At 45.7% G+C, this 23,658-nt stretch overlaps 1 protein-coding gene across 3 annotated transcripts in view; it reads right to left on the reverse strand.

Annotated features, from left to right (window-relative positions):
• Positions 1-2,384: 2,384 nt before the first annotated feature.
• The window catches only part of APLP2 (amyloid beta precursor like protein 2), a 72,564-nt gene continuing 51,290 nt past the window's right edge, over positions 2,385-23,658 (reverse strand). The window contains exons 5-18 of one of the 3 annotated variants that reach the window (XM_026657986.1): positions 23,211-23,392; positions 22,328-22,539; positions 20,331-20,498; positions 18,100-18,230; positions 17,579-17,653; positions 16,111-16,269; positions 15,569-15,697; positions 12,669-12,768; positions 9,802-9,975; positions 9,109-9,144; positions 6,323-6,405; positions 5,316-5,390; positions 4,716-4,871; positions 2,385-3,912 (exon numbers count right to left, since the gene is read on the reverse strand). In XM_026657986.1, coding sequence (XP_026513771.1) covers positions 3,811-3,912; positions 4,716-4,871; positions 5,316-5,390; positions 6,323-6,405; positions 9,109-9,144; positions 9,802-9,975; positions 12,669-12,768; positions 15,569-15,697; positions 16,111-16,269; positions 17,579-17,653; positions 18,100-18,230; positions 20,331-20,498; positions 22,328-22,539; positions 23,211-23,392 — 1,782 coding nt within the window. In that variant the 3' untranslated portion in view covers positions 2,385-3,810. The remainder of the gene's footprint in view (positions 3,913-4,715; positions 4,872-5,315; positions 5,391-6,322; positions 6,406-9,108; positions 9,145-9,801; positions 9,976-12,668; positions 12,769-15,568; positions 15,698-16,110; positions 16,270-17,578; positions 17,654-18,099; positions 18,231-20,330; positions 20,499-22,327; positions 22,540-23,210; positions 23,393-23,658) is intronic. The other 2 variants (XM_026657984.2, XM_026657985.2) reach the window with 2 other exon arrangements.

Raw genomic sequence — 23,658 nt, forward strand, 5'->3', positions numbered from 1 at the left:
TCCTGTCTTGGAACCAGATGTGGGAATGGCAATGACTCTACAAGCCATTTTAGCCTGCTGCAGGAGAGGCAGAGTTCATGCATGAGATCACAATTCAGAGAGGGAAGGGTGAGGGCAGCAACATACAAAACTCCAGGAAAGCTGAGAGCCCTGGAGGCCATTCATTTAAACATATATTGGAAGGGAGATGCATGCAGAACATGCCTGTCACGTTCTTAAAACGGAGAAGGGCTGCTCTGTAGATTTAAAGGCACTTTTACTTTGTTGTTCTTAGCATTCTGAAGACATTTTAAAAGGTGCCAAGTCAAAGGTTTGACACCAAGACAGGAGGTTTAATGGCTTGTCAGTCTTTGTATCCCAAAATGAATTAACAGAGTGGATGCTACAGCTCCCTTCACTTCTACACAATAGCCTTCACAACTCTTGTATACAATAGAGCCTGCTGCCATGGATTTAAACCAAACATTAGAACTAAGCTCTCCCAGGGTGGAGGTTAGAGCTAGATCATTGTATTATAAAAATCCACAATGGGATCTACTGCCACTGCCAGCTAGAGGGGTGGGTGGAGGGCTGACCAGTCAGAATAGCATGGCCAGCTTGCTTTAGAAGACAGTTACCTTTTCTGTAACTGGTGTCCTTCGAGATGCGGTGCTCGTGTCCATTTCATATTAGGTGTGTGCGCTTGCGCCATGCACCGGTGTCAGAAGTTTTTCCCTTAGCAGTATCTGTAGGGGGACTGGCTCTGGCACCCGCTGGAGTGGTGCCGCTGGCTCCCCCCACCCTCAGGTCCTTCTTGCCAGAAACTCCAACAGTGGGGAAGGAGGCTGAACCCCCATGGATTCCAGGAGTACCAGGCTGCTGGCCATTGGCCCGGAGGCCACGGGGTCAGTTGCGGTGCAGATGAGGTCAACGGTATCACTGGTGCTGGGGCCTGTCCTGCTACGGGGGACTCCTGATCAGCACCGGAGTTGTAAGCAGAATGGACACTGCAGGGACCATGACCGGCTGGCCCAGTGGCCCTCCTCCCCACGGTGCTGGCCGCTGTGCCTCGACGCCAATCTGTCCAATCAGGATGAGTTTCTCCTGCGGGACCCTGGGGATCTTCAGCGTTTGGCCAATCTGCGGCAGTAGACCGGCGATCTATGCCTCACACACTGCTTGACCTGTACTGACCAGGAGTTGGAACAGGCCAGTTGTCAGTGAAATCTCCCCGATCAAGGGGATTTGTGTCTCAGCGACAGGTGACAGCGGGCGGGTGACTGGTGACCCTGTTCCACTGATTGGTCACAGGACTGGTGCCGAGGCATTGGAGACATGACCTCTTGGGCTTCTTGGCCAGGGCGGGGTAGGGGAATCAGTGCCAGCTCGTGGACTGCACCAGCAAGGCGCTCTGTACTGATGCAGCGCTGCTCAGGGCCAAGTCAGACCTCTGCTCCAGTGCTGGAGTCAGCGCAGACTCCATCGGGAGTGCCCAGAGAGGGATGTCTCTCCTTTTTCATTCTGGGTTTGAGCAACTTACAGATGCTACACTTGTAGCTTGTGTGTCCTTCTAGCCACCTTAAACAGCTAAGGGCAGCATAGGGACAGGGCATGAGTCCAATCCGGGACCTACTAACACTAAGGGTAAATACTAAACTATTTTACAAAGAAACGTTTGTGAGACAAACTGAACTAAGCGAAAGCTATCCAAAGCAGCAGAAGTTCCAGCACCATCACTGGCGGCAAGAAGGAACTGAGGGGTGGGGAGGAGCTGGTGGCGCCCCTTATTCTGTGCCATGTGGGCACCACTCCCTAGGGCGCCAGAGCCAGTCCCCTACAGATGCTACTAAGGGAAAAACCTTCCAGCACCGGTGCATGTGGCAAGCACACACACCAAATATGGAATGGACACGAGCAAGCACTTGAAGAACAGTGTAGTTCTGGCACTTCTGAGGGAGCATGCCAGCATGAGCCTGTACCCAGGGAATGAATTTGGCATTTCAGAACTAGCTAACTTGGAATGCATTTTGGAAACCAATCTGAACATGAACAGCAGCCATGGCTCAGACATTGGAGCACTTGGTTTGTTAGACAGCTGCAGCCTGAAGATAGACAGCTAGAGAGTAGTCCTCACTGTTGGTTTACATCGCTTTTGTCCCCTTCCCTCCACAAAGGTTAGCAGGGGCCAAGTGTGCTGTGGATGCTCTTTGTGGTGGAGGAGTGGGGGGAGAATACTTCCCCCTCAATAGCAGTGAGCAGCAGTCCTTTCCTTCAAGGACTAACTATGAACTGGAGTTGTAGGTGTGCAAAAAAAAAAAGGGAAAAACAACCCTGGGCTTTGACAAGGGCAAGGAGGGAAAAGACAAAAGATCCTGAATGCCCATGAATAAAGAAAGGAATTGATCTGGAAGTTAAAGTGTTTATTGATGTGTTTAAACTTTGTACATTCCCCACAGACCACATTAAGGAGTTTGCAGGTTAAGTTAAATCTGTGCATAGTGGGAAGAGACATGGAAGGGGGGGCAAGGAAAAACAAAGTCACAGGAAAATAGAAAAAATACACCACAGGTTACCAGAACCTCCAGATTTAAAAAAAGCCATGAGCATTAACATCAACTATACAAGCATTACAAAGACATGATGGTGAATGGAACAACACCCCATTGCTCTCCTCAGGGTCTATGCATCCAGTTTTTTGTAAAATAGGCAGTATCCATTTCCTCTCTCTCCCCCCCACCCCTAAATTAAAGTAAAATCCCATGTTATTCAGCTCCCCAGATGCTTGATTATTGCAAAGCTTGGGCATTCTCTGAGCATGCACACAACTCCAGAACAGCCCAGCCTCATCAGAAAGAGATGCAGAGCTCCAAAACCTCGATTTAGAGACTACTTACCATGTGGTAGGGGGGAGGCTGGACTGGAGAAAGTTACAAAGTAGTAGCAACAGGGCACTGCTAATGCCAGATGGGCACTGAAGGAGGCTGGTTAGAGGATCAGAAGGAGGGATTTAAATTCAATATCAAAGACTTCCAACTGTACAGCAAGACTGAATTCAGAAGATAAGGGGAATGTGCAGACTCCAGAACAACCATGTTCTAACATTCCACTAGAATGGCTATAAACAAAGATGCTAGAAGCCTTTTAACTCCTTGCCTCCAGGGAGTCTAGATTCCTAGAAACCACACCGCTATGCCACAGAAGTGCACAGATCACTGGCAGGCAGCAGGGGATTTTTATAAAGCTGTTAATCTTTTTGAATTGCACCCTTAATTATGTTCTCACAGCTCCTAACCCTATTTAATCTCTTTGCAACTTCTGGCAAAATTAACTTTAAAAAAAAAAAAAAGGAATACTGCTTTATATATAAAAGCCAAAATGACCAAAGAGCCACAAGTGTCTCCTTTATACAATGTGGCTGGTACAAATGACCTTCAATATACAAGTGGTCTATCGGAAATAAAAATCAACATTTCCCATTTATATATATATAGTGCTTGTATCAGACGACAAAACAGAACTGGGATTTTCAGATTAATTTTTTAAAAAAGAAAAACTACATCTCAGTCAAATATCTGCAATAGATCCATTTTTCCCATTTAAGAAGATTTATATATCATATATTGTTATATTATCATTTCTTCACCCATTTAAAAGAATGGAAATTGCAACTCTACAGTAGTAATTATAGTCTTAATGATCCAGGAGTTCTGAATGTAAGATGAAGTCCTCTTGAAGCAACTGTTGGTCAGTAGTCGATCCAAAACGCTGGACCATTTTGGCCCTCCCTGCCCTGCCCCTTTGCTGGTCAGGGCTGCTGCATTTTCCGATCCTTTAAATCTGCATCTGCTCCAGGTATTTGTAAGTTGGGTTCTCATAGCCATGGTTCTGCATCTTGTTCAGATGCCGCTCCTCAGGGGTAAGCATTGGGTCAACCTTAAAAGAGACCAGACAGTTACCAAAGTCAATGGAGTCCCCACAGCAATTTGCAGGTCTAACTTCTTTGCAACTATGGTTGTTGGGAAGGTGCTAGAACTATAGGTGGCAAGATGTAACAAATACCATCAGCCACTGGAAGCAGCTTGTTTATTATTCCCTGACAAGTGGTGCGGTAGCTGAAAAATTCAGTTTTCATTGTTTCAGAAGAAGCTGCCTAGCTACCAAGGCCTTCTCTTGCCTGTCCTCTGCTCCAGACTGAGTAGTGGACAGAGAAGGATGTTTCTTTAGGTCACTTAAACAGCATGTTACAAATATGACCCTCATGCCCATGTGAAACAGATCAGAATTTTGCATGCTGGGGAAAGAGGTAAAGCAGCTCATCTGCAGCCACGCTAAGTCACCATTATGGCTAGGATAAAATCAAGTTGCTGCTGCTTCCCAGCTCCATGCACTGTAATAGCTGCTACATTATGTGGAGGGTGAATTACTATAGATCAGACCTGTTTATTCCCTTGCTCAAGATTTAGACTTGAAAGCTCATTTAATGCCAAATCCCATCTTCAGACAGACAAGAACACTGAATTGAATTCTTGGTGATTAGTGAATACAACTGTTAAGTGGCAGATCCCAGCATGACACACTAATGAAAAAATACCTGCATGCTAAGACATAAGCCACAACCCTGTAGGTGCGGAGATGCTTAAATCGGAGGATATTGCACAAAGGGGTGTCAGCATCACAAGCTAACTCAATGCTAGCAGTTACCCTGCTCAGTTAATATAGCAGAAGCTGTGTCTCACCTCCACAATCCCATGGCTGATGCTCCCATACTGCCTCTTCCTTAGCATCACCAAGCTGATGACTATAACTGTGGCTATGGCAACTGCGATCACCAAGAGACCAATGAGGGCGCTGCTGCTCAAACTGAAGTCCTCACGAAGGGAACTCTCATTATCCTGCAGAGAAAGAGGAGGGGGTGGGAAAGGAGATACTTAAATGCAACCCTAGGAGGTAGCCACCAATAAGGTCTTAAACCATCTGTGATATGGAGACATGAGTGATTATGCTTGGCAGCCTGAATATTTAACATCTCCCTGCCTGGTAAAAAGGGAATCTAACTCAAACGGTTTCCCACAAGATGCTGACCCACGCTGCTTATGGGTCCCACAAGGCATTTTTAAACAAGTCAGTGTCATCCTCTTTATTGGTAGCTACTTAGAACTGTAGTTCTAGGGAATAAATCAGAGCAATGCCACTCCCTGCAAGCTGTCAGCAGGGTTCCGCCATTCCCAAAACTTTAGCGACGTCTCAGAGTAAGTGGAGACACAAACACCAGACGTTGAAATTGATTTTAGGATTCACTAACGGCTATTCCCTTTTTTGGGTGGCCACATACATACCGGCTCATCCACCAGTCCACCGACTCGCTCTGCATTGAAAATCATTTCCTTCACATCAAGGGTTTCATCAATTACCTGAAAACAGTCACGAAGGCATTTTATACAAGAAGCCAGGAACAACAGGCACAGGATCGCACGGTTGGAGAAGAGACCTTTACTGCACAATGCAGCAGAGTGCTTCTGTTGTGTCAACAGCCACTCAACTCTGCTAGATCCCCACCATCTTCTCACCCTCTCATAAGGGGATAGCCATCAGCCATTTATAGTCACTGTGCCAGCGCCACAACATGCAGGAATAGTTAACTGAGGCCAAGCTGAGAATATCTCAAGGACCTTTGTTCAACTGCAGGCATTTGCTTTGGGCACATCAGCTGTGTTACATAAATCTATCCTCCTGGCTTTAAAATGAATTTAGAAGTCAAACCCCCGTGTTGATTTTACCCAGGTGGCTGCAACTAGAATTCAACTCATTCATTCCACTGAAGATAGAACCAATCCTAACGGTAAACAGTGTATCTACTGTGTCACTGTAACGATCTTTCAGTTTTAATGTACAGCAAAGCCTGTTAAACCACTGAAAAAGGTCGCCAAAACCATCAGCTGCTTAGTAGATGTGGCCTTATCGTGGAGGTGGAGCAGAACAGCACTCAGTACATTTGATGTGGTCTTAAGACAGGCGGCTGCCTAACAAAGGTGGGTCTTCAGCAGGTTTCATTGTCTATCAAAGAGCTCTGGTTTCTATCTAGGGAAGCCATTTCTAAACCAGACACTTCAAGTCATTCTACAACTGGGGATCTGGATCTCCCCCTTCCCTTGTCCTCCCACACTTGCAACACTAAACAGTATTAGGAAACTATGTTAGTCAGAAAACCGCAACTCCCCTGCACCATATGGATAATGAATACACTGATATTCCGTGAGCAGGAAAAAGGCATGGAAATAAGCCACTAATGTTAATTAGTCTCCAAGTCAGGTTGTGCTTTAGAAAATACAGGCAGAGGGCTTACCACATTCTCATCCACTTTGTTCTTGCTGTTAATCACTTTCTCTTCAGCCCCGATCAGTCCATCCAGGTCAGCCATGCCAGAACCTACACCAAAAACATTAAGTATTACGTTAGATGTAGGCAGACACCAATCAGACCTTAGTGGCAACTAGGAAAGATTGCCTACTCTCCGCAGTGCTGTCGCTGCTAGTGAGATTCAGAGCGCAGGCTGCCAATTACTAGCCCTTCTTCATGCTATGTTTCGCGGGGGGGAGCTCGTGCTAAGCTACAGTGAAACGATTTGGGGGTTTCCTGGTTGATGAAGACAAATGTGGTGGGTGTGACTGGAGTGGGGAGGATGCACAAAAAGGTGTTGGAGTGTAAAACCACAACTATTCTGCTATAAAAAACTGTTATGGCAACAAAGAAAGGGAGCGGAGGAGAACATCGCTGACCATGACTCCAGGAAGGCAGAACACACCCTCCTCTCCGTGAACAGTGCACAGGGAGCACTTTACACAACAGCATGGTCAGCACCATCTCTGTCAAGATCAAGCACATCAGCAAGTGCCTCAGGAACAGGAGTCGCAAGGTCACCCAGCACAGCTCTGTAATGAGCTGTTGTCCCATCACTGGCACAGGCCCCAAAGCGATCAATCCCAGAGAAAGGGAGGAGAAAATGATAAGCTAGTCCTTGTATCAGAATATCACTCATCCATGACTAGGCTGAAATCTAGTGTGGGCTGCAAAGGAGGAGAACATCAATTAACAACAGGCTGCTCTGCATAAACAGTTTGATCTGGAGCTTTTATAAATAGATCAGATCAACAACAGAAAAGGCTGATGCAACACAACTTAGGTCTACAGCTAACAACCTGGGAGATGGCAAGCATCAAATATCAGGGCATGCAAAACGAGTGTCCTTCACAACACCTATGACAAAGCAAAGGGGACAATGGGGCTGCAATCCAAACTCAGCTGAGCCTCCAGTTTCAGAGAGAGGCATGTGGGGAAAATATTACATACAGCACTTAATACTTCTAATTAACTGAATGCACCTCTCTGCAATTGCTGAGCTTGCAGCCTGGCTAATGCATTATATTAGCTGCTGGAGTTGTTGCAAGTTCTCTGAGGGGGAGGAAAAGAGAGTTGGCTCCAGGGCAAGCGTTCACCATGACAGCTTTTATTGCCTGAAAATGCCAAGGAAACTAATGCCTCACTCCAGCTCCTCCAGCAAGGAGCGGCTGGGGTTTTATTGCATCCCTTTCCCCATATGCTTCTTTGGAGACATTCAGATTCTAGGCACAGCCACAGTCGCCTGTCACTTCCCAGGGCTGGACACGTGGGTCATGTTGCTGTGAGTTTCTGGAGAGACTAACCACAAGTGTTTCTAGAGAATCATCTGGTCAACCCCGGCCTGTGGCTGCTCTGCCGAATTCTAAGGAGCCAACATAGCAGTCCCTAAGCTGGGAATTCAGGTGCTGTTGCCATTTGGTATAGTGCTGTGCACTGTTAAATAGCCCCAGCTTCTTGGAGCTCAGAGATACAGCTGGTTAGATTATATACATCCCTGGAAAACAGCAGCTTTTTATGGAATATCCTGAAAGAGGGAGACTGATCCTCTGCCACTGAAGTCAGTGGGAGCTTTGCTATTTACTTAAACGGGAAAAGATTGGCCTGTTCTTCGCTTCTTGAAATCAATGTGAAAGTACAATGTCCACAGTCAGTCAGCTGCCAATTGTTCCAGACCACGAATGGCGGTCACTTCAGTTGCAGTTAAAACAAATATTCAAAAATGAATCGAGTTGCAGGCCATCCAGCCTTTGGACTACAACAGTAACTTGTGTGTTTACTAAAAACAATTATAAAAAAAGTTCTCCCCTTTGGAAATTTTGCAGCAAATTTAGAATCAAAAGCAGGTTGAAGCAAATGGGATCACTTCAAGCATGCTACATGAGCACAAACTAAATAGCAAAGGTCTTCATACACAAACTTTACTACAAGATTTGCCTTCTCCTAGAGAAAGCACACACAGACTAGTAGACAAGCCAGGTCGGATTCTATAGTATTTAACAAATTAAAGCAATTTGTTTAGTGTCAGTTCTCCACCTCCCTTACAGCCCAGAGTCCTTTGCTACACGAATTAAGCAAGAGCTAGCAATGTTGGTACACCTATAAGCAGAAATAGATGAACAGTGAGAACTAGCACAGTACAAAGAAATTCTAGATGTTAAAAACAGAAGATGCAAAGGATACTATAAAGCAGAATGGATGAATGAATCGTTTGCCTGCATGGTACTAGGTCCCACTAGATACATGCCCTGCTGGGTATTGTTTGAGTGCCAGAGTGATTCCTCACCCTCTCTCCAGAGTTGCTCACTCCTGTCTTAGTGCTGTCACCAGATAGGAGGAACAGACACTACAGTACACGAAACAGAGTCTGTATTTGGATTTACCTTCCGTGCTGTCAAATTTCTTTGAACCAGTGCTAAACATTTTGCAAAATAAGATGGTGTAAACTGCTACACAATTCCCATGGGGACTGCTAAACCTAAATTGCTTTGGGGGGCAAAGTAATTAATTATGCATTCCTAGAATCCCTGCGATAGGCTGGCAAAAGGTCACTGATGCAGTCAAACTAACCTGTTTCTTTAGCAAAACAGGGCATGGCTAAGTCAGCCCTGGTCATCTACACACAGAGAAGGAAGGTGAAAAGAAGGTGAGATTGTGAAACTAAAAATGAAGCTACCAAACACTGTAAAGGTAGGGGAGTGATGGGAGACACTGAGGGAGCAGCTTAGAACCAACCTTTTTTCATTGGATGGTACAAATCCGGCTGAGGATCTAGCAGGAGGGAAAACAAAAACAAAAATAGCAGAAAAAGGAGATTAAGAGAGAAAGGAAAAAAGGCTTGTGCGTGATTTCTGACGGACCCTGGATAAAGCTTTTATTTTACAGCTTTGTTATAGCTTAGTCTGGTCAAGCATTTTAAAAAATATTAAAAAGCCACACAAATGCCAGCTGTCAACACCCTTTGATTAAAAAGAATCCCCCATAGCTCTACCGCAGTTTTTGGCAACACAGTTCAATGTTACACTGGAGCATTTTGGTTAGAGAAAGAATTCCAGAATCAAGCAAAAAAAGCAAAAATTTGCACACCCTGCAAAGGGAAATGAATATTACTCCAGAGATGGCCAACAGCATCGAAATGAAGGACAAACTAAGATGGCTATTAGGGATTGCAGATTACTAGCTGCACTGGCTCTGTCCCAAACCAGCAGGGCATCTTCTGATGAGATGGACAGCTTAGGACCCTGCTTAGGTTTCACATCATACAGGCAGCTTTGACAGTAGTGCTCTCATGGGTAATTCTGCATTTCTGGGGCAATTGCTTCAGCCCTGAAAGGTCACAGGGGGATATATTGCATGGGCTCTGATGTCAGTTTAAGCTGAACGTGTTCAGGTTCCCTAAAACCAATGCACACTTTTGGCTCTACGTACCTTCATTTCCAGGCAAGGCTGGGAAGGTCTTCACCTGGAATGGACGGAAGGGTCTGCCCTCCTGGAGGGGTATCTCTTCGCTTTCCTCAGAGCTGACTCGGACATCTACCTGGGACTCTGAGATGGAGGATGTGAACTGGTCCATGTCAGCACGCTGCTCCTGAAGCAGTTCATCTGTAAGGGTGAACAAGCAGCCAGGGAGAGGAGTAAGAAACTGTTTCCTATACTGCATGCAGTGGCTAGAACTCCTCATTGCTTCCAAGAACAACAATTTTTGCTCCTCTCAGAATTCAGTGGTGCTAGCTGGTAGTCTTTTATAGGGACTGTGACACACAGAGACCCTAATTTGCAGAGGCTGCAGCATGAATGTCTGCAATGGGAAACTAAGTTGAACCAACCTGAATACTTCCTAGCCTCTCTCAAAGAATGTTTGAATCATCTTCTGTATGGCCAGGGTTTTAGAAAGGCAATAGCTTCCTCCTTGCCCTATAGAAAACTCCTGCTATTTTGGTAATGTGCTGTGTAGCAGCAGCATGCAGCTGGTCCTGAAGGAAGCTACAACGCACCAGAACTAGGATTATAGCTCAGTCAGCTAATGTTTGTTCTTTAGACCATGCCAATTTGTCCCCCTTTGTTTCAACACCTTGCATTGCTTAAGATTAGAATTGTCCCACAAGGTCTACCTAGATTTTCATATTGGTACCCATCAGTGTAGTAGCTGAGTGCTTATGGAAGAGTGGTAGACTTTGAATAAAAGGGATCGAGTACAGATAGACTGAGTCAGCTGGGGGAAAAGGAGGGGTGCATGATCCTTTAAAATGTAGTTGTGGGGCAGTGAGGGAAGCTGGTTTTCCTGTGGGTTGTCAGACTTAAGACTTGTGTCAACTCTGAAGGAGGATCACCACCCTGAGCTATCAATAAAGACACTGGCTAGAGGCGGTGGTACAATCTGAACCAAGAGACGTTTTAGCTAAGGAGCGTATGGTGGGGGTAAATGAGAGAGAGTCTGACACTCCGATATAGGGCAGGGATCGGCTTGTACTCACTGATCTCCTTTTTACCCAGGGGCAGGGAAGGAAGGAGACTTGAGAGTTATTGCAAAATTTTTGTAGACTTTTATAGCTTCACAGTTTAAAGCCAAGGGGGACCTTTACAACAGCTGGTCTCCTATATAGCATAAGCCAGAGAATTTTTACCATTCAATGCCTGCATCAGCCAGATCACTTGTGGTTGAACTAGAGAATAGACTCTCAGAACTGGAAGGGACCTCGAGAGGTCATCTAGTCCAGTCCCCTGCACCCATGGCAGGACTAAGTATTATCTAGACCATCCCTGACAGGTGTTTGTCCAACCTGCTCTTAAAAATCGCCAATGATGGAGATTCCACAATCTCCCTAGGCAAGTTATTCCAGTGCTTAACCACCCTGACAGTTAGGAAGTTTTTCCCAATGTGCAACTTAAACCACCCTTGCTACAATTTAAGCCCATTGCTTTTTGTCCTATCCTCAGAGGTTAAAATCAATTGCTCTCCCTCCCCCTTGTAACAACCTTTTATGTACTTGAACTGTTATGTCCCCTCTCGGTCTTCTTCTCCAGACTAAACAAACCCCAATTTTTTCCATCTTCCCTCATAGGTCATGTTTTCTAGACCTTTAATCATTTTTGTTGCTCTTCTCTGGACTTCCTCCAATTTGTCCACATCTTTCCTGAAATGTGGCGCCCAGAATGGGACACAATACTCCAGCTGAGGCCTAATCAGCATGGAGTAGAGCAGAAGAATTACTTCTTGTGTCTTGCTTACAATACTCCTGCTAATACATCCCTGAATGATGTTTGCTTTTTTTGCAACAGCGTTACACTGTTGATTTGTATTTAGCTTGTGGATCCACTATGACCCCCAGATCCCTTTCCGCAGTACTCCTTCCTTGGCAGTCACTTCCCAGTTTGCATGTGTGCAACTGATTGTTCCTTCCTAAGTGCAGTACTTTGCATTTGTCCTTATTGAATTTCAGACCATTTCTCCAGTTTGTCCAGATCATTTTGAATTTTAATTCTAACCTCCAAAGCACTTGCCACCCCCACCCAGCTTGGTATAGTCTACAAACTTTTAAGGGTACTCTCTATGCCATTATCTAAATCATTGATGCAGATATTGAACAGAACTGGACCCAGAACCTATCCCTGCGGGACCTCACACATTATGCCCTTCCAGCATTTGTGAACCACTCTCTGGGAATGATTTTCCAACCAGTTATGCACCCACCTTATCGTAGCTCCATCTTGGTTGTATTTCCCTAGTTTATGAGAAGGTCATGCGAGACAGTATCAAAAGCCTTACTAAAGTCAAGATATACCACATCTACTGCTTCCCCCCATCCACAAGGCTTTTTACCCTGTCAAAGAAAGCTATCAGGTTGGTTTGACATGATTTGTTCCTGACAAATCCATGCTGACTGTTACTTATCACATTATCTTCTAGGTGTTTGCAAATTGATTGCTTAATTATTTCCTCCATTATCCTTCCGGGTACAGAAGTTAAACTGACTGGTCTGTAATCCCCTGGGTTGTCCTTATTTTCCTTTTTATAGATGGGCACTATATTTGCCCATTTCCAGTCTTCTGGAACGTCTCCAGTCTGCCATGACTTTTCAAAGATAATTGCTAATGACTCACGTATCTCCTCAGTCAGCTCCTTAAGTATTCTAGGAGGCACTTCATCAGGCCCTGGTGATTTGAATCTCTTAGACAGTGATCTTTCTGGGGCACACTTTGCCCTAAGAAATGTGGGCTTGGTATTTTGGGGCATGGAGGGGGGTGGGGGGGAGGGCTGTCCTAATGTATCAACACCAGCATAGAGAGATACTAACCGATCTCATCCTGGATTTCTTCAGCCACATACGGTACCTTGTAGAGCAGAGATAGGCTTTGATTCATCCTCTCCTCAATCACATGGAGGTGTGTCATCACCTGACAACACAAAAAGGCCAATTTAAGAGCCACTGAAGGTAATACATCTGTAGAATCATTATCTTACAGAAACAGTACCACACCGGATTTACCCTAAGAGATCAGACTGAGTCCACCGGTCCATCAAGTCAGATATCCCAACTTTGGCACTGGCTTATACCATGCTTCACAGGAAGGCAGCCTCCACATAAAGCAACAAACAAGCCATATGCACATTGCTGTAGGAAGTGGGATTCCTCCCTGGCCTCTGCTGCAATCAGTTTTTCCCCAGAAGCATACCAATTGATGCTTCTGATATACATTAACTATGGTCAATATTAAATATTTGTTCTTATAACTGCAGACAATAAGTTAATTGAAAACCCTGTCTCTCTTTGGCAGTGGAGACCTCTAAGTGTGCTAAGGTATACAGGGAAGAGCCTCTGTTCCAACAGACTGCACCTGAGTGCAGACCCAAAGGATGGCGAGAACGTTTGCAAGCCAAACAAAAAGCATGGTTTTGGCAATACAATACTGAGTCTACACACAGCTTCTGGGTAGAACTGGGTCTTGGTCATGCTGCTGCTTTACAAGTCACGAAACTGCCATGGTTTAAACTTTGTTCTAGTGGAATTCTGGGCTCCCCTCACCACCCACATAGTAGATCGATCTATTAGTAAGTGTAAGTTCAGAGACAGCACATGTTGCTCAGTAAGCCCAATTTTCAAACAATGACATGGGGCATTTTATGCACTTCTCAACCCAATACACAGGCCTATATGCAGCAGTTCACTGCCATCATTTGAAAATTGGGTCACATTGTACATAGCCTCAATTCACCCCATTAGCTCATGTTAAACTTAACAGTAACTCCAAACTTCACCTACAGAGGGTGCTAAATGATCAGGGATCATGTGGACTAGAGAAACCATTAATATGGACTGCCAAATGTTGAAGAAAATTAATGAGTTGAATGGACCTGCTTTTATAGTCAGAAGTGAATCTGACCTTTAAAAACTAGGATGAAAGCAATTTAATTTTACATGTGGCCACCTGTCAATCAAGCAAATCGACTGAGAAGCTTAAAGTGCATTGAAAAGTAAAGCGAATTGAAATTGAACTGTACCATCCACATTCCTCACATGTCAATTTGTTGACACTGAAGCCTTCAGAATGAATTAAGGGCTGTTTAGGTCTTAGCTTAAGCTTACAGTTCACATACCCCACTGTGGGGCTTTGGCAGCACAAGAACAAAGGAGTCAGGGGGCGTGTATTTGATATACTGGGCTGTCTCTGACGAGAGTACTGGATATTCTTCATTAGGAGACAGCTCCCAGTCCCTGAGTATTTATTTTAGAACCCTGTCTAATGTGTGTAAATCAGGGGTGGGCAAACTTTTGGCCCGAGGGCCACATCGGGGTTGCAAAACTGTACGGCTGTGCCTCCCCAAACAGCCTGGCCCCTGCCCCCTAACCCATCCAACCCCCCCTGCTCCTTGTCACCTGACACCCCCCCACCCCCAGAATCCCATGCTTATCCAACTGCCCCGGCTCTCCGTCCCCTGACTGCCCCCCAGAACCCGCTGCCCCTTATCAACCCCCCCCCCCCCCCCCCCCCCCCCACCCCCCCCCCCCCAGCGGGGGCGGCGCTTTCCCCCCCCCGCCCCCGCCCGATCCAGCCACACCGCCCAGAGTGCGGGCGGTGCATTGCGGTGAAGGCGGGGGGGGGGGGGGGGGGGAGAGAGATGAGGAGACACAGCAAGGGAGGGGCTGGGGACTAGCCTCCCTGGCTGGGAGCTCAGGGGCCAGGCAGAATGGGCCCACAGGCCGGAGTTTGCCCACCTCTGGTGTAAACCAACAGACAGGGAACAGTTTGAGGCAGAAAGATCTAAAGACAAAAAGTTCAGAGTCCATCACCAGCAACTCAAATCAACCTGAAGTTTATGAAACCAGATAAGGGGTAAGCCCCAGTCCTAGTCTCACTCCCAAAGCCCACGCTTCTCTGAAATTTTGCCTTGCATTATTAAAAATAAAACCTCAGGTTACTATTAGAGACACTAATGAAAGATACTGGTTTCTTTATTTTGTGCCTTTGGCAGCACACTGCGTAGTCAGTATCGCCGTCTCCCCAATGCAGCCTGTTCCCTTTCGTTTGTGTGGGCGTTTCACACAGCATCAGAGGAATAGCAGCATGGTCCAGTGGCTAGGGCACAGGACTGGGGCTCACAAGGCCTGGGTTCCATTTTCAGTTCCATCCCAAACCTCTGGCACATCAGTTTCTCTCTCTGTGCCTGTTTCTCCTCCCCCCTTGTCTCATCTAAGCATGTGTAAACTTTTTGGAGCAGGGACAGTCTTTTACTATATGCATGTACAGGATCTAGCACAATAGGGTTCTGATCTTGGTTGGGCCTTCAACATTACTCTAACAAATTTTTGAATGTAAAACCACAGAAGTTAGCTAAGGGCTGAAGGGCAGATATTGTACAAACTACTTAACAGTTGAACTGGCCAGATGTTGTGGATAATGCATGGCTAAACTGTAGACTATTCCAGGGTACTTATCTGAACAGGAAGTATTTAACATTCGGGTAGGTGCTAAGGAAAGCTGTAAGGAGAGCATCTTTAGCACCAGCCAGCATGCATTCAAAATGGGAAATGCGAGTTCCTCTTCAGTGCACAAAGATATTAAGCTACTAAGGTATTCATGGTAATTGGCTAACTAGCTGGAGATGGGATAGATTCTGTGAAAGGCTTTTCTAGAGAGTCTCCAAGAACCACTCCTGGAGTAACAATGTTCCCTTGACAGAAACATTCTTTTGTACCTGAGATTTCATCTGTGCAGCCTTTTCTGGGTCAACTGCCAGGACATGCTGATAATGGCGGACAGTGTGCAGACGGTCCTTGTTCTCGGCACGGACGTAACGCTTCAGGGCTTGGAGGATGCGGTGGGGCTGCAGAATTTAAGAGTTAAAATTCTATTGGTGGCACAAAACAGGATCCCATCCAACAATTAGATATTTCAGTGTATCTAAAATTATCTACTCTGTTTTAGTACTGGACAGAACATCTATTCTAATCTCTCAGCTAATCTCCTTTTACGGTAAGTGTATTGGACACAAACAGCTATGCCTGCAGTTCGACTGCAGAGAGAACTAAGTGCAGTTTTCTAGACAGTAAACAGAGCACTTCATGAGTTTAGATGCTCTGCTGATAGGTCTTTGGTACCAGTTACCATGATTTGGCACAGCTTCTTAAGAGTCTGCATTCACAGCATGCTAACCCATGCCCCCACGTTCCAGTCTTCCCCACCTCAGCCCACGTGGTCACTGTTCACGTCACTCTCAAATGCTCCAACACAACTCACTCGTGGTGGGTCAGCTTGCAGGGCAGCCAAGTAGTTCTCCAAGGCAATCCGACGGCGGTCATTCAACATAGCTTCCACTCGAGCCAGGTGAGTCTCCACAAGCTGCTGCTTTTCGCTGGCTGCCTCTTTCTCTAGAGATTTAACCATTGCCTGGAAGTGCTGGAAAGGAGAGAAACAGTGCTTGTGTAAGTTTGCTACAGCACTGTAGCAACAGAGAGGAATGAACCTAGCAAGGACGCCTACTCTTGCTAATCTAATTCCTTAGTGTACTGAGATGGTCCCATCCCACACTCCCTGCCCAAGGCATCTAACAGTAAGGAGAGAAGGACACAGAATACTGATTTTGACTTCAAATGTGCTGTTTAAAATGATAGTCCCAATATGCCTTTCAAATGTACTTCACAACAATTTAAAACTGTTTGTGGAGAAGGCAGGGGGTCTTGCAGCTAGAGCATCCGATTTGGAATCCGATGATCTGGATCATATTTCAGCTCTAGTACAGACTTGACAATTTAAGAATCCACCTATCCCTCATTTGTATAAAATGGGGATACCACAACCTCCTTCCCTCATAGAGCTATTAATTTAATTTTATGAAAGGCACCATATCTAGCATCTGTCCACCTATAGGTACTCAAAGTATTAGGGAGTGAGCTCCCTGGCAGTAGTAAACCATTGTCAACGCTATGCATATTACCACCACGATGGACCAGAGTAGAAACACTGTGTTAAGTTTTGGTATGCACCATTAGAAACCAAGAAATAAACTATTTCCCAAACTAGGAATAAAATTGGTAGAGAGAAGATACAGGCTTCAGAGAGGATTTACAAAACCATGTGAACAGCCCACACTAGAGAAAGAGGCCTTAGCCGACTGTAAGAGAAAACGAAACAGCTGTTCTTAGCCTAGTGCGAGTTTACGACAGCCAACTGTCGGAAGATTCTACACCCATCACAAACCCTAGGTCTCCATTGAGATTTCGTTCTCACAAAGCAGGAGTTCAGCAGTTTACAAGGAAGCCATTTATTTTCAGCCTCGTGGGTTTTCACTAGATCTGCACAAATAGGAAACCTGTGTCCACAGAGAATGTCAGAGCCAGACTGAATAGGGCTGTGGGTTCGTTTGCAAGCACAGCTGAGCAAAACAAACGCAGGAGGTTTAGAGATCCCTTTTGGCAGGGCTGCTGACATGCTTGATGGTCCTGCTACTTTCCTGCTAGTGGGGGGGGAGGGGGGAAAACTAGTAGTACATAGCACCATTTCCAGTTTTCAGACCAAAAGATACAATTGAGTCAAGCCTCCCTCTACTAGATGTTCATCCGACTAAGGGAAGGACTGCTTTTCACTCACTGTGCTTTTGGCTTTGAACACTGACAAGCTATCTAGCTTACTCAGGCGAGGATAGATGCCAGGCACTGAACCTCTGGGAACAGAATCAGCTCCCCCTTTTAGATGTCTCAACTCTTACCTGAATGAGAGTTTGCCTCTCCGCCTTAGGAAGATTCTTGGATTCATATTCTGCTTCCTCCCATTCCTTTTTCACCTAAGCAGGCAGAGGGGAGAACAGTTCAGCAAGGCACAGAAACTTATTTCATGTATGTATTTCTGGACTAGCTTGTTTTCACATGCACACATGGTGAGATCAATACCTAGCAGTGCTGTACTAGAATCAGAGGCCTAACAAGACTTCTGTATCAGAACACCCATAAATCACTGACAGATGTTTCTAACCAACCCAGGGTCTAATCTTAGCATTTAACCCCAAAAGGGCAGCCAGTTTGTTACTCCTGCTGACTTCTGTCCCAACACCTAGGAGGTGAACTTAAAAAAAAAACAAAAAAACACCCAGCCACAAAGCTGCGTGCTCATGTTGCAAAAGCAACACGGAAGGTAATGGTCAAGGAAAGTCTGGCTAGCCACTGATCTGTAGAGTAGAAGACAGGCAGCAATCGTGCAGCTCAGATGAACGAGATGACGTGAGACACTCACCCGGTCCATGCGGTTGTGGTGTCGCACTTCCAGCTGCTCCTTTGCTTTTTGGAAGCGGGCATGCTCGTTATCATCAGCTGGGGTTTCAAAATACACATCCACATCATCAGTGGGTACAGGAGTAGGGGGAACTGGAAAGAGAAAGTGAGCGGCTCAGACAATTTCTACAGTCCTGGGTTAGCCTATTGTGATAATGGTTGCAAGGGGTGGGGAGGGAGAGGCACCTTCACACCTGCAGAGTTCACCCTCTGTCAAACAGTGTGTTGAACCACTACCTACCAGGACTTCATTTTGGTATCACTAAATTGCCAATTTGCTGCACAACATCAGTAAGTTACAACATTCCAAACACACACTCAGTAATGCACTGGGGCCACCAGCATCTGTCCAGTCTTCACGTTAATTCTGAGGCAAGTATTACCCAGCAACAGAGCTACGCTAGGACTGCAGAACACAGAACTTTCTCTTCCTTGCCACGCCAGTTTGTCTCTGCCTGAATAGGACATTTTCTGCATTTGCTGCTCACTGACAAACGGGCTCAACAGCATCAGCAAACTCCATGATCACAACAGGGAATCCCCCACAGAAATATTAAAGGAGCAACCCATTCCCATGGAGCAAGGGCTTTTACACCTCAATCCTACTTGCCCTATCACATGCACCAAGCAGGACTAACAGGCAATGGAATGAGACAAGACAGCAACAGGAGGAGGTTCAGCAAGACGACTTCAACTTGTCCAATCAACCGGAAAGCAAGGAAGTCTCCCGTCTTCTTAAAGCATTCAAATTTGGCAAGAGGAGCAATTACATGGAGGATCCTGATATGAAGTCATACACCACAAAGCCCTTCCCAAATGGACCATGCCAAGCATGGCAGCTACTGCATATTCAGTCACACACAACCTTGGATATTAGAGCCTGTGGGGTGAAATGGGGGTGTGGAGAGTGTGAATGACAGGAACACTGGGTTAGCCCTTATTTATTTTTAAGTGGGACACAACAAACTGGCCTGCCTTAAAAAACAGGCAGGCAGGACCTCTGCTTAACATCTAATATAAGAGACTGCAAACCTCAAAACAGCACAGGCCTCATTTCATCTTGCACTTTAGCATCAGCATTGGATAGGAGATTTAGTCCCAGTGTGCACCTGAACCCACAACCTCCCAGTCCAATGGGGACAATTATTAGGTGAAATGTTGGCAAGACTGTTAAACAGGTATTATTTCTGCGTGTAAGTGCCATGGCCAGATACATGTTGTATCCTGGGCCTGCTCATAGCATCGCTGAAATGGAGACCTCAATTTCCATCCCCAAATCCCTCTGGGACAGGACAAACTTTTGTACAAAAAGGCTCCTGACAGCCGCAGCTTTTATTTCACCACTTCAGTCAGATCAGCCCAATCGAATGCACTTGCATGAAACTCATTTTGTAAACAGGATTATGGCTGTATAGACAGACTGCCAAGCCCCAGATAACACAAAAAGCCTTTCAAAGGGCTTTCACAGCAGCTGAAGTGGAAGTGCTGGAGTTCAACAATAAGATTAATAAGGAGGTTAAAATGTTTTTGGTAGTTTTATCATCTGCCATAAAAGCCAGCAGAAACTGATGCCAACAACCTCAAGCTATCAAAGACAAGGATTAAATTGCTTTTCATATTTCTAATGGAGCAGAAGGCGGGAACCAAAATTCTGCATTACTTTAGTGAGGATTTTCCAAAGTGCACCAGTAAGAAAAACTTCCTACCAGAAGAATTCTGACTAACAGTCTACATTGCCAGAGTGATTGGTTGAACAGATACATGATACTCTGACCGGGGAAGGCAAGAAGTCTCTACCAGCTGGGTGAATGAACAAATGGAGGAGTTTTATAACAAGAACAGAGATTAAAGACGTTTCCCAGTCCCTGCTACAAATCTAGAAGAGGATAATTGAGCGCTGCGTTCGTTAAGTTTGCAGGCCAAGTGTGGGCTTAGGTTGGAGAGACAGACGGTACATGTTGAGAAGCCAGTTTTCCCTAGCTGCAGGAAGGAACTTTAACCTAAAGAAACTAGAGAAGCACAGAGACAAGAGGAGACTGCTGCAAAAGGACAGACAGAACTGCTGCAAACACCAGAACCAACAGGACAGGCTACACATGTATCCTCACTTGACTTAGGCAAGGAGGAGGAAACACCAAATGCCAGACAGGACAGTGGCTTGCTGCAAAAGGGCCAGTGGCAGGCAGGACTTACTCATCTTTTTACACACAGCCATACAATATTCCTCTGACTCAAAATTGTTCCTGTTGCCTCCGCAGCCTCCATATATAAAGCGAATGCATTTTCTCTTGTATAGGTCGAAGTACCAACGAGGCATCACAGCCCGGCAGGGACCTGTCATCGCCTCCTGGGAGCAGACAGCTGTGTGGAGACGGGTTAGAACAACAGCTAGTGAGGAGTACAGGCTTTGCTAAGAGATTTAAAAGTCACTGCTGGCTCTAGGTGAGAAATTCTGCTGCAGCACTGCTCCTTGCCTCACTCTACAACATGCTTTTTGGGGGGCACTTTTGAAAGTGCCTCTCCGTGTTCTGCTGAGGCTACCAGAGCAGTGCTGCTACTGCTGCTGCTTTAGAGCACGAGCAATGCACAGTCTGGAACACTGGAGCAACTGGCCCAACATGGAGCCTTCATCTGCAAGAGCTATTCTCTTTAAACCAAATAGGTGGAGCCGAGCATTGAATTGGGCTATAGATAAATTTCAGAGGTTGTGGGGCCATCCCCCATGTGCCCCAATGACAGAGCTTCCACTGTTTAAAACGCTTAAGATTTGATGGAAGGAAAGCCTTTCAGTGCTGCATGAGATAGTCGACAGGGAAGACCTATTCCACTGCAGTTTGTTTGGATGGAAGCTTGAATTCAGAGCTGCACAGGTCTAAAAGCAAGTGGAAAACGCAGGCTATACACATGGAACATGTCACTGGAGGATAGCAGCAGCTGGATTTCAGAGTTTTAAAAAGCCTGGGGACTAACGCAGGAGAATTCAAGACAACTATTACAGCTACAGCATTTGACACAGAAACGGACATCTCTGCCGTAAGCAGTCAGCACAAGTGGCTCTGTTTAGATGCAGGATTGCAGATCTGCTGTATAGGTTAGTAACCATTTCGCCACTCTGAAGAGGACTGGACTACAGTTACAGCAGGCATCCTCGTTTCTTTGAAGCACTGTAGAGGGAAATAAATTGGGCATCCCGGGAACAGACACCTCTCAGAAGCTAGCCAGCTACACGGGTCACCCTGTTCCAAGTCTATTTTAACATCGGCAGATCTCCGATAACCCCACATATACAATCGAAGTACTGTTTCAGTGAAATTATCTGCAGCACACTGGCACGTTACCAGCAAGAGTTTTACCCGCAAGACACGAACTGCTAGCAGTGACTCAGTCATCTGTAGTTAATTGAATTTCACTCTTGCCCCCTCCCTCTGCAGATAGACTCAAAATATAAGACAATTTACAGCATGGAATCACAACACAGTTGGCAGATGCTCCGCTGCAATAGCGCCTGCTCCTGACAAGAGCTACAGCAAATATTTAGATAAAGAGGTGCGGTTGGTTGGGCTGGGTTCAGTTTCCCTAAGGAAGAGAAGCATTTTATGCGGAGCTGGGTTGTTTAAAATAGAGCAGGAAAGGAAGCAACTACTGGAAACATCTTGTTCAAGGTAAAGGGGCCAGATTCTGAGCTGGAGTAAACCAGGGTAGCTCCATTATACTCAAAGTTTACATCAGATGAGACCCTGGCCCAACAGTTTTAGTTTTCTGGAATCCATGTTAGAGAAAAGACAAATCAAAGCTGGCCACTCAAACCTAGGGAGATATTCCAGCCAGCTAAGTGCCCCAAGATGGTCTATAGTCTCTCTCAAAATTAGGCTATGCAAGTACTGTTTCCTGACTCAACACTGCACCTGGGTGGAAATACTTGTTCTATGTGCCAGCCACTGGGCTTTTTGCCAACAAGACTACCATTAACTGGCAACATATGGGCCATGCTCTAGAGAGTTAGTGTCACCTTCAACCTTTGAAACATAAGCATCAGCTTTTCTTTGATGACCTATTTGGCAATTAAGGCCTCCGCAGTGGAATCTGTTGGATGGATTGAAAGCACCATCACCGATGCAGAGGTAACAAGATCAACTGGACAGCCAGCCTGAGGGAGCCAGGAGTCATGTACGCTGTGGAGTATGACTTACCTTTCATATCACTGATTATTTCCTTTTCAGAAAGAGACTTGTCATTCCTGGACTCAGTAGGGGTCTCTTCATTGTAATCATCTACTTTATAGTTATCATAATAGTAATCCCGATCTTCCACCACTTCCTCCTCTTCCTCATCCTCTTCCTCCTCATCCTCCTCCACAGCTGTGCCTGTGAAGTCTTCCACATCTGGCTCTGTTGGGAACTCGCTAGAGGGATACAATTAAAAGGGAAAGTTCATGCTAATCACTTTGCAGCCAACCTTTGATGTACAAGAATAATGATTCTCTTTTCATTTATCTTAGAAGCACGAGAGGTGGGAGTATAAATGTACCGACCGTTGTTCACCCAATCAGCAGCAGCTACAGAAGTTCTCTCATTACAAATACACCTAGTAGAGCCATAGCTTCTTTCAGCCACTAGCTCAAAGAGGTTTTTAAAAAGACTCAGCCTTCCTTACCTAAACTAAAGGCTACAGCATTTGGAGCCAAGCATCTGGTAGAGCAGCCAGCCATTTTTGAGTGGCTATGGATGGAGGTGCTCCACTCATTTCAGAGAAGTGCCGTGAATTCATTTTTCCTCCTGTGAACTGCAAGACCTCTCCACTGCCATAATATTTCCCTTCCTCTGAATCCAGGAGCAGAACAAGTTTTCTTTGCCATCCCCGCCCATGAGGGAATCACCGCTGGTAACAACGAGCCAGTGGCCCCATCGTTACTTGTATTACCGTAGCACCTAGTGGCCCTAGTCACAGACCGGAACCCATTGTGCTAGGCGCTGTACAAAACAGAACAAAAGGTTTGTTCCTTCCCCGAGGGACTTACAATCTACGTAAGCAAAGACATTAACCCAGACTCTACAAAGTAATCAGAAGCTCTACCTTTTATAAAGGTTGTAGTCATCATCTTCATCCTCATCTTCGTCCTCTTCCTCTTTGGAAAGAGCTTCATCCACAATTTTTGTCTGAGGGCAGCATACATACTCTGTGCCATAGAACTGGTCCACCCCACAGGGAAGCAGCATGCCATAACTGTGCAGGATCATCCCCTCTGTCAAACAAGCCTGAGAGGGAAGCCGGGGTGAAGTTAAAAAGTCGTATCTTAAAGCAGTACATTTATTGCTCCCCCCTCATGCTGGAGGTTTAAATAGCCTTTACCACTCAGGCAGTGGTAATTCCAATGGTGTAAACTGTATTGCAGACAGGCCACAGGCATTTTTATTCTTTTTGCATCTAATCCTGTACAACGGCAGAAAAATGGGCAAGAAATTTCATGGCATAGACAAAGCTTTGGAAATGTCTGAGACTTGCACCATATAATATTCCTTGC

This window comes from Terrapene carolina, unplaced genomic scaffold, assembly GCF_002925995.2.
Source record: "Terrapene carolina triunguis isolate 2854851 unplaced genomic scaffold, T_m_triunguis-2.0 Scaffold374, whole genome shotgun sequence".
NCBI lineage: Eukaryota > Metazoa > Chordata > Testudines > Emydidae > Terrapene > Terrapene triunguis.